Source organism: Coenobita brevimanus, chromosome 86 (assembly GCF_032717465.1).
Source record: "Coenobita brevimanus isolate Jiangsu-jjx chromosome 86, ASM3271746v2, whole genome shotgun sequence".
Lineage (NCBI taxonomy): Eukaryota > Metazoa > Arthropoda > Malacostraca > Decapoda > Coenobitidae > Coenobita > Coenobita brevimanus.
Window position 1 is genome coordinate 748,406 of NC_137039.1, and position 11,303 is coordinate 759,708.

Genomic DNA, 11,303 nt, shown 5'->3' on the forward strand with positions numbered 1-11,303 from the left:
AAGTGAAAAACCTTGTTTGAAGTAAATATCTTGTCATTATAGCAAAATTAGAGAATAGCACAAATTAATTATTTTTTCATTTTTTTCTCAGAAAATTACAATGTTCTTGTACAAATATGGTTAGTTTTGATTTCTCTGTATGTGCCAGCAGACAGTGTACTGTACATGTGTCAAGTGTAGATATACAAGTGAAAACCTTGCTTGTCATAAATAATTCCCTCATTATTGCAAAAGCACACAATTGCAAAAATTAATTTTGCATTGTTTTCTTATAGCCTTAAAGTTTTTTCGTAGACAAATGTGCATTTTTTTACCATTATCACCTTAAAAAAATTAGACCTTCACAGTCATTTCCCATTGGAAAAGTAACAATATAATTAGCACAATTTTTTAGGGACTTAGGCCACAACCAGGGGAATGACCGAGAAATGATAGGTCGTGGCCAAAGGGTTGAAGGAATAATAGTCTGTGTTGAAATTTTATCCATTTTTTATGTGTTGAAATTTTATCCATTTTATATATGTACTATTATTATCCAGTAATAGTGATGAATTTTTGACACTGTTCATTGTAATGGGAGCATCTGATGACTGAGCATGGGTACAATGAGGGTAAGTCATCCTGTTGGTGGTAGACAGTAAGATTAACACCAAGGTAGAGTAAGTGAAGTATAGTGGAAGTTGAGAGAGGTGGAAGGAATGATATAATGGAGGTGGTAAAGGAAGAACCAAATGTAAAGTTAGAATATGAGGTGAGTTACAAAATATTGGAGGTGGTAAAGGAAGAACCAGATGTAGAGTCAGAGTGTGAGGTGGGTGACAAAATATTGGAGGTGGTAAAGGAAGAACCAGATGTACAGTCAGAGTGTGAGGTGGGTGACAAAATATTGGAGGTGGTAAAGGAAGAACCAGATGTAGAGTCAGAGTGTGAGGTGGGTGACAAAATATTGGAGGTGGTAAAGGAAGAACCAGATGTAGAGTCAGAGTGTGAGGTGAGTGACAAAATATTGGAGGTGGTAAAGGAAGAACCAGATGTAGAGTCAGAGTTTGAAGTGGGTGACAAAATATTGGAGGTGGTAAAGGAAGAACCAGATGTACAGTCAGAGTGTGAGGTGGGTGACAAAATATTGGAGGTGGTAAAGGAAGAACCAGATGTACAGTCAGACTGTGAGGTGGGTGACAAAATATTGGAGGTGGTAAAGGAAGAACAGTCAGAGTGTGAGGTGGGTGACAAAATATTCCTCAGTGACAATGAGACTGTCCTGGACACAGTGTCCTTAGCTGAAGTTGAACAGTTCAGATGTTTAGAGTGTGGTAAAGCATTTCCTTTTAAGAACAGTCTTACCCAACATGCAGTTATTCATTCAGGAGTGAAGAATTTCAAGTGTGATGAATGTGGTAAACTGTTTTCTCAGAAGATTGGTCTCACTCAGCACCTATTAATTCATTCAGGAGCGAAGAATTTCAAGTGTGATGAATGTGATAAACGATTTACACGGAAGGGTCATCTCACTCGGCACCTATTAATTCATTCAGGAGCGAAGAATTTCAAGTGTGATGAATGTGATAAACAATTTACACTGAAGGGTCAACTCACTCGGCACCTATTAATTCATTCAGGAGTGAAGAATTTCAAGTGTGATGAATGTGGTAAACAATTTACAGAGAAGGGTCATCTCACTCAGCACCTATTAATTCATTCAGGAGTGAAGAATTTCAAGTGTGATGAATGTGGTAAACAATTTACAGAGAAGGGTCATCTCACTCAGCACCTATTAATTCATTCAGGAGTGAAGAATTTCAAGTGTGACGAATGTGGTAAACTATTTGCACAGAAGAGTTATCTCACTCAGCACCTATTAATTCATTCAGGAGTGAAGAATTTCAAGTGTGATGAATGTGGTAAACAATTTGCAGTGAAGGGTAATCTTACTCAGCACCTTTTAATTCATTCAGGAGTGAAGAATTTCAAGTGTGATGAATGTGGTAAACATTTTGCAGGGAGCAGTAATCTCACTCAACACCTATTAATTCATTCAGGAGTGAAGAATTTCAAGTGTGATGAATGTGGTAAACAATTTACAGTGAAGTATCATCTCACCAAACACCTATTAATTCATTCAGGAGTGAAGAATTTCAAGTGTGATGAATGTGGTAAACTATTTGCACATAAGTGTAATCTCACTCAGCACCTTTTAATTCATTCAGGAGTGAAGAATTTCAAGTGTGATGAATGTGGTAAACAATTTGCAGTGAAGCGTAATCTCACTAAACACCTGTTAATTCATTCAGGAGTGAAGAATTTCAAGTGTGATGAGTGTGGTAAACAGTTTTGTCAGAGAAGCAGTCTCATCAGACACCTATTACGTCATTGTGCAGGGAAGAGTTTCTAGTGTGCTTAACCCCTAAAACGCGGATCGTCGCATTTGCGACGGTCGGCCCAAAGGGCAGAACGGCGGGTCGTCGCGTTTGCGATTTGAGTTAATTTTGAATAACCGCGGGCAAGCATGCTCCAGCTGGTATTGTCTATCAGTCCCGCCACCCGTGAGCTACGTTTAGCACACTTGACCTTTGTACTACTGACCTCGGTTGTTGCCAAGTCTCATTTTTTTTACCCACCGACGCACCGATGCGCGGCCCTCCCTCGTCGTGCGATATGGCAACGCGCGGACGGCTGATACGTGTCAATCTGCGCCGTCATCTCGCAAGCACTTTTTGCTATTGGGAAACGCTTGTTTCCCCAGTTGTCACACTGTCATTTTTTCGCGCGGTTTGCCCCAGAATAGCGTCAGTCCACGCAAATCTGCTACGGTGACACCATGTCTAACTCGAGCTCTTCTGGTTCTGTGCCTTCTAGCCCTCCGAAAAAGGGTTTTGTGACCTCAACCCCCTTCAAAACCTTACCAGTAACTACAAAGGGGCTAAGTGACTCTGCAATAGCCTCAGAACTTTTGAAAGCCTCAATGGACTATGGCAGTGACGTCGGTGTTTGGTCGAGCCTGGCTGAGTCAGAGACATAATCTAGTGCTGATTCCGGCCCAGAAGTGATTGTTTCTGTGCCGGAGGAGACTGTGTCAGTGCCCAGCACCTCAACAGGGAAGGCTCCGGTGAGAAGGGGCCTCGAATATGGGAAGGGGGAAAAAAGGAAGAGGAGCGGAGACCCCAGCTCACCGCCATTGTCCCCTATGCCACGTCACGCCACCGCAAGCCCGCCACGTACTCCCAGCCCTGTTCTCTCGTCCTCCTCGTCTGCTGTCCTGTCTTCTGAGTCGTCGGAGTCTCCTTCACCACCGAGAAAGGGAAGTAAAAGAGCATCTTTACGTTTGAGAGGTTATCGTAGGCCTAGTGTTCGTGTTAGTAGAGTTAAGTCCCCTAGTATAAGGCTAACTCGCACTAGGCAACTCAGGAGTCACGCCACCGCGGGTGACCTTGACCCAAGTGATAATGTCCTTCCCACCACCACCACCACCACCACAACACCAACACGGCCTGGGATAGCCTCTGCCTTACCTACTGTTGCCCAGCCTGCCTCACCCACTCCCACACGACCTGCCTCACCCCCCGCCGCCCCAAGCACCTCCCAGCCTAGGCAGGGAACGCTAGATGCCTTCGTGTGGTCAGAGGGATCAGATTTTGTGCCTGAGGATCTGCCCTTTGACGACAGTGAGTGTGGACTTCAGGCTGACTTCCCTGTGGACGACGATGGTGAATGCCTTGACTACCTGTTGGCCTTCCTTGACGACGAGGTTATGGAGCACATCTGTACCGAGACAAACAGGTACGAGGGGCAAGGTGCGCCAGTTCGCGAAGGAGAAGGTGAGGCGGCCACGCCATCCACGTCGCGGATGGCAGCATGGGTGCCTCTTACGATCCGCGAGCTTTTTGTATTTATTGGATTGATGTTGCTAATGCCGCACAACTGGAAACACAAGTTAGAAGAATACTGGACTTCCGACGAGCTGTGCCCAACACCCATATTCAATAAATACATGAGCCGCGATCGTTTTAGGCAGCTGTGCTTACCCGTGTTTCTTTGACTACCACAGCCTAAGTAGATTTTGAAAATAAGGGTAAGAATCTTTGAAAAAATACTGAGAGTGACAGTGATAATATTGTTTAGTTTTCTTTTAACGTGCTGACAGTGACAGCCTGATGAGTGTAAATTAGTGTATGTACTTGTAAAAGCACTGACAGTGACAGTGTTTTTTGGTGTAAATAATTGTACATAGTAATAATATAAGTATTGCGAGTGACAGTCACTCCAGTGTAAAAAGATGAAAGCATATTTTCCTATTCTATGTTCTGACAGTGACAGTTTGTTGTGTAGAAAATATTATTTTTGTAACACTAGACAGTGACACTGATGAATAAGGCAAAAAAAAGAACAGATACAGTGAAAGTGAGCGATAGAAATGAAGTGCGAGTGGCCGACAGGAGCGAGAATAAAGTGCCTGCCGTAAGGCTGAATAAACTCGCGCCGCGGTGGTCTTCCTCAGTCCCAATCCACAATACTGGCAGTGACATTGATTTTTATGGCCGTAATAGTGACAGGCAAACGTTTGCGAAGTCCTATGATGAAAAAAAAAGGAGTATACGTGTTTTTTGCCGAGAAAAGGCAAATGTGACAATATTGACGGGAAGATCGCCACCGCGCTGCATGTCGGCCGTGTGCTCCGTCCATTTTAGCCTTATTTTCAGTTCTTATTTACAAATACGGATTCCAAACAACCTGTACGTTGTTGTATAAAGTGTACTGTGACAGATTGAGGCTGTGGTAGAAAGAAAACCGGGTTTCTGGAGGTGTGAGAGTGAAGACTTTGTTACCCAACTTTGCAAGTCTTCACAAGTCCTTTGGTAGTCAACGAAGGCTCAACATGTGGCTCAGGAGAAAGCTGAATGTAAGTAATATATGCCATAAAAATTTTAATGCTCTAGGGTTAATCTATGATTTTTGGCAAATATTTTTCCACAGGTACTCAGACCCCGCTACAACCCCGCCACAGCGGGGGGATCGCCCGTACACAGCCGCGTTTTAGGGGTTAATGTGGTAAACGGTTGACTCAGTTGACGTCATCTGACACTGTTTAATTCATTAAGGAGTGAAGAAAAACAAGTTTGATGAATGGGGTCAGTAGTTTTAAGTTCTCTCCAGTATCATTTCAGGAGTGAAAAAATTTGAATTTGTGGTGACTGGAAAACTGTTCAGAAAAAATTCTTAACCCGAGGCATCCCGTCGACGTATGGGTACGTCACAACGTTTTGTAACAGCCAGTCCTGTCGACGTACTGGTACGTCGCGCAATAGACGTGTTGCCGGTTCTGGGTAAACATGGCCAGTGCACTCTGCCATGTACTTAAACGGTATATGTATCTTTTGATTTAATTTATCATTTGCACTGAACAAGATGTGATAACTTTAATTCTCTGCGGCTGGAGGGAAGGAGCTGCCATGTTGGCGATGACGTCAGCATTCACACTGCAGACGACGCTCCAATCCATCACACAATACTTTACCAGTAAGATATGATAGTTGTACCTGCATGGCCACCGTAGATCCGAACTATCCCCTTCAGGTATGTTGTGAAGGAACACTTTTCATGGTGTAAATGGATGGTACCTGTTAGGTAAGTAAATTGTGCTGAAATCGACCAGATGTAGCTTACAGCTACACCATACCCGAGCGGTGCTCGTACCTCATGAGGTGGAAAGTGTTAAATGTATGCCGTACAGAATCAGTTGTATAAGTTTATAGTAGTATTATGCTCATATTTATATTTGATAACTTCATTATTAGATTTCTGAAAAAAAAAAACAGTTTCAGTGACCCTGAACTACAGTACAATACTTCAGGGGAGTGTGATGAAATACCGAATCGGCGGTCATTTACCGAATCAACACCGAATTAATTGGCACGTTTTAATTGGTATTATAGATTTTATTACCATAGAGGTTCATACTCACCTAATTATCCGAAATCTAGTCAAATTTTTGTATTTAATTTTACCTTTTAAAAAATCCGGATTCACAGCGAAAATGCGCTAAAATTAGCGGAAGTGTTTCTCTTTTAGCTCAACAGCTTTCCTTGGCAGACTTCTGCTTTGTATAAATATTAATTTAACATACAAGTGCATTTATTTGCACTTTAAATCAGTATCTGTGCAAAATATAAGTCTGTCAAGGCATGTTGGTGATCTAAAGTAGAAATACCCGCTAACTTTAGAACATTTTTGGTCTGACTCATAATATTCTATTAATAGTTGAATTAAGCATAGTTTTTTTTACTGAATTTCAGATAATTAGGTATGCATGAACTTATATGGTGAAGAATATAATATTTTCACAACAGTAAAGACTGCATTCCAGCACTGGGAACTTCCGACGAGCAGTCAGCCACCACTGTTTTCGTTTATTGTTATTGGCTAGTATACAGAGGAATAATTTCCCTACTGTGCTTTTGTCAGTGCACTTACACATTGGAACGAAACATTAGCAATTATTCCTCTGTCACTGGACATTCTTAGAGGTCAGAAATAAACACAGTGTATGCTGGCTAAACGTAAACAAAGCAGACTATGCTGCCTCAGTGTGAGTAGTGACGTCACGGCCAATCTCAGGCCGTTTCAGAGTCACGTGATTTTTCGGCTACTTTATCTATCATATTTTCATGTTTCTGCACATTTCTTTTGGAAATAATAGTTGACATAGTTATTTTCTGTGTATCTTTTACCCATAGAAGTATCTAACTTCAAAAAATTTTGACCGGAAACTCGTCTATTGCAAGGTTCATAATTTGCACAATTTTCAAATCTCACGCTTGATTTTGGGTATGCAGGGTCGGGAGACCTTCCCTTACCTGCCACCGGGCGGGGACACTCGGCGACCCCGCGAGACCCGCACTCAACCTCGGCTCGGTCACTCACCTGTTAGCAGTGACCCAGGTCAGACATGGCGCACAGAGGTCTCTCAGAGGAGCAGATTCAAGTAGCCCTGGACGCCTTCACAGGCAACAGTGATTCGCCCCTCGATGATGAGATGGCAGACAAGGATTATGTACAACCAGAGGAGGAGGAAAGTAGCAGCAGTGATGAGGAGGTCCTGTCCCCGAGGAAGCAGCGCTACGTCACTTATCGTGCCATGAGAGTGGGCCAGCCTGCAACAAAACATCATGCAATTACCTCTCTGCAGCCCCTACGTGATGTGGAGGCCGAAACCGAGGACGAGGACGGAGCCGTGGGACATGCTGCCACGTGGTACGGCCACGAGATCATCACTCATCACGGCCCCGAGCGCACAGCATGCCGTTCTATGAGGTATGGGCCTAGTGTTTTATTTGGGGAGGGCAGAAGTGGCGTGGAGGGAGTGGGGAGTGAAATTGAAAGTGTAGGGGCGGTCACTGAAAGTGAGAGTGGCGGGAGTGAGTCATCACTCTCATGTGGTGGTGCGAGGCAGCGGTGCGTATCATGTGGGGCAGTGAAGGTGTGTGGTGAATCACGTGGTGTGGTGATGGAGCGGGGAGATGAGATGGAGCCACTCCCCGGCACGTATTATGCTCCCCAATATTCCCGGACTTACTCTTCACGGCCCCCTGATGTTCCCCAAGGCCGTAAGGGTAAGGGAAAGGGGAAGGGTAAAGGCTGAGGGAAGAGGAGTGTGAGTAGGGAAGCCCTCCGCACTCCTCCCCAACTTCCCCCACCAGCATCTTCTCCCCACCCTGACGAAGGCGACGATGGGGGCGAGGCTAATGTGAGTTGGAATTGGGAAGATGGCAGTGATTTCTCTCCCATCATTCACCCCTTCACTGAGCAGGGGCGCACTCCTGCACGGCTCCTGGGATTCACCGTTGCTCCACCAGGCTGGATTTTTTCCACCTGTTCTTCGGTGAGGGTTTTGTGGAGCAGATTGTGGAACAAACCAACCGTTTTGCTAGCAGCCAGCGCCGTGAGAGTGAAAGACTGGGCACAAGGAACCGGCATTTGATCATGTACGATTACCCTCTCTCCCTGGCAGAGATGTTTGTATTTTTTGCCTTGGTACTTTTTATGGATATTTTATGTAAAAACAGAATTCCGGCATACTGGACAACGGACCCTATCATGAAGACACCTGTATTTGGCAAGATCATGAGCCGTAATCGGCAGCAGCAAATTCTAAGCCGCCTCCACTTTTACGATGCTGATGATTTTGCCAATGCAAATGACACTGATAAGATGAGGCGAATTAGGTTGGTTTTTGCTCACCTACGGCAAACATTCCGTTCCTCATTTTATCCCTATAGAGACCTTGTCATAGACGAGAGTCTCATGTTGTGGAGAGACAATATTTCTTTTTGCCAGTATATACCCAGCAAAAGGCACCGTTTTGAGTTCAAGATCTTTGTTATGTGTGATTGTAGGACTGGTTATGTGCAAGACATAGTCTTGTACACCGGTGCACAGACAGACATAATAGAATATCAGAGTATTGGACTGTCTGGAGCAGTGGTAAAGACAATGATTGAAGAGTACCTTCATCATGGTCATGTCCTCTACCTGGATAACTGGTACACTAGCCCTCTTCTCGCTCGTTATCTGCACGTGCACGACATGGGACTCTGTGGTACCGTCAAGGTGAATCGGCATCACTAGGTCAAGGTGGGGCGGAAACTAGAAAAAAATGAGGTGGTCTTCTTCAAGGCTAACAACATCCTAGCTACAGTGTGGAACCACAACAGAGAAGTCTGCCTCTTGTCCACGGTTCACCGCCCATTGATGCACTGTACAAAGTCCGTGGATTACCGTAGCGAGAGGAGGCGCCGCATCTGGAAACCCGAGTGTGTGCTGGATTATAACGTCAACATGTGGCTGATGGACCAGTCTGACTCCATGTTATCCTCTGTCAAGTGTGCCAGGACCACAATGAAGTAGTACAAGAAGCACTTCTTTCACCTGTCCGATATAACTGCCCTCAATTGCCACCACCTGCACGCCATGACAACAGGAGTGCAGGAAACCTTTGAAGGGTTTGAGGGAGCTTGGCCGTGAGATTATAGCCAAGTATGCGGTCGAGAGGACCCAACAACACACATGCACTACCCCTACTGCCCAGACTCCCCTGAGAATTTTTGCCCGCCATTCTCCCACTCCTGTACCTCCCCAGCCAAATAGACCAAGGCCCCAACGCAGGTGTCATGTGTGGTAATTCCCGTGTGAGACCCACCACTCAGAGAAAAGACACCCGCTATGAGTGTGTTGAGTGTAACATGGGTCTCTGCATTGACCCTTGTTTCAGTGAATATCACACCTTGATGCAGTATTAATATGGTGTGAATGCGATATGACGCTCATACTCAGGAAAAAATGCGACATACAGACACTCAGTGTAATTATAAGGCCCGTAAATATGTAAATAGTAGTATAAAGTGGAAATGGGTGTATTGTAAGTGGAAAATTATTATCTAAGTGCATAAATATATTCTAAGTCGAAACATTCCTAGCGAGTGTATATAGATGCGATATTCTGACGCTCAGTGTAATAAATAAGGCCCGTAAATATGTAAATAGTTGTATAAAGTGGAAACGGGTGTAATATAAGTGGAAAATTATTATCTTAGTGCATAAATACAGAGATAGCCCAATTATCCGGGCTATATGGTGTTAAGGGGTGCCCGATTAGTCTGAAAGCATGATTAATCCGGCGGAAACACAAGTACTGTACTGTTAGACTGATTTATTTACTGGTAAATGTACACTTTAAGTACCAGAAAGACCTTTCCAGTTCAATGTATATTCCTCCAGCTTGTTTCAGTATTTTTCAGACTATATTCAGTTCGGTAAATCACGTTTTCTTACTGAAAGATTTCCTCCCTGTTAGTATTGTCACATTCTAAAGCTGTACCTACGATTGTTTCCAGCACAATGGACGAAACTCATCGTACTCAAATGTGGACTTCGTTTCCCAACTCCCCAACTGAAGATTAGGTTAGGTTACATTATTAGGTGCAGTTAAGCTAGGTTAGGCCAGGTTTAAACACTTAGATTAGAACAGTGTCTTCTGCCATTACGTTAGCGAATCAAAGAGTCGTCACACCAGAACAGCTAAAAATAGCGGGGAAAGATTTAACAAGAAATTTTTATTTACCAACCCAGAAATAATCAGAAAAATATAACAGACTATCAGGATGAACTGATTTGGTAAGGTGCTTTTACTGCTTACAGGAAAGCGTATGTGTACCCCCCTCAAATCCTCAATGTTCGTGAGTTCAGAAATTTGTGTGCTCCCGTGGCAGACCTTGAAACCATTTTTTCAAAGTTATAAAGTCAGTTTCTTTTTCTTACATATTTGAAAAGACTCGTCTGGTACACCTGGCTTTTTCCCCTCCTCCCTAAACCCATCTTGTGATTTGCTATGATTCGTGAACGAAAATTAGGGGGCATGTTACATTAGAATTTAAACATAAGGTTAGGGTGCATGTTACTTTAGCATTTAAATATATTGGCGAAAACATCTGGGATGAAAGGACCGCCTAGCTATTTGGGATGGTAGAGTAAGGTCGTGTAAACATACCAGTGACCTTGGTTCCCTTCCCATAATTGTTCGCAGTTTTTATGGCTGTCCCTAACTTAACGTTACTGACACTGGTACAGTAAAGCATTGTTCAAGGCTAGCAGCCATAAGGGGTTAATGGAATACATTATTGTTTGTATCAATACTCTCTCTTTCACACATACACGAACGAACAAAAGAATGTGAAATAAATGTACACTTAACTGTAAGGAGCAGAAATAACTGTATGCTCTGTCGGTCCGAAATGTGTTGGGAAGCGACATCGAACAAAGAATATGGAACTGAATGCCACCTTACGAGAACACGTGAGATGAAAGTATTTTTTCTTATTAGTAAACATAATTGTTCCATTTCATCCCCTATAATTGTGAAACTCATAAATTTTCGTTCAAGCATACACCCCAATAACCTTACCAATTCAATTCATATTCTCTAGTTTGTTTTCTGTATTTTTCTAGTTTGTTTTCTTATTATCATAACGTTCCTTAAGCCTTGCCTACGATTGTTTCCGGCATAATGGATGAACCTTACTCATAATTAGGGTGCATGTTACATTAGCATTTAAACATATCGGCGAAAACATCTGAGATGAAGTGGCAGGCCACCTGAGATGGTAGAGGAGGGTCGTGAAAACATACCAGTGACCTTCGTTCCCTTCCCATAATTGTTCGCAATTTTTTATAGCTCTCCCTAACCCAACATCCCTGACACCGGTACAGTAAACCATTGTTCGAGGCTGGCAGCTATGATGGGGTTAATGGAA

The 11,303-nt window shown here is 43.5% G+C and overlaps 1 protein-coding gene across 1 annotated transcript; it reads left to right on the plus strand.

Moving 5' to 3' along the window:
- Positions 1-586: 586 nt before the first annotated feature.
- LOC145410745 (uncharacterized) lies at positions 587-8,901 on the plus strand. Its single transcript, XM_080280848.1, has 7 exons — positions 587-611; positions 1,272-1,446; positions 1,702-2,321; positions 3,042-3,106; positions 6,831-6,909; positions 7,002-7,228; positions 8,761-8,901. The coding sequence occupies exons 1-7, from the start codon at positions 587-589 to the stop codon at positions 8,899-8,901; spliced, it is 1,332 nt and encodes a 443-aa protein (XP_080136974.1).
- Positions 8,902-11,303: the final 2,402 nt, after the last annotated feature.

Bases quoted from the DNA above. Each gene is read 5' to 3' on its own strand.
- LOC145410745 (XM_080280848.1), top strand. From the start codon at position 587: ATGACTGAGCATGGGTACAATGAGG. The intron at 612-1,271 runs GTAAGTCATCCT...TCCTGGACACAG, and splicing joins TGAGCATGGGTACAATGAGG to TGTCCTTAGCTGAAGTTGAA. The intron at 6,910-7,001 runs GTCACTCACCTG...ACGCCTTCACAG, and splicing joins CCGCACTCAACCTCGGCTCG to GCAACAGTGATTCGCCCCTC.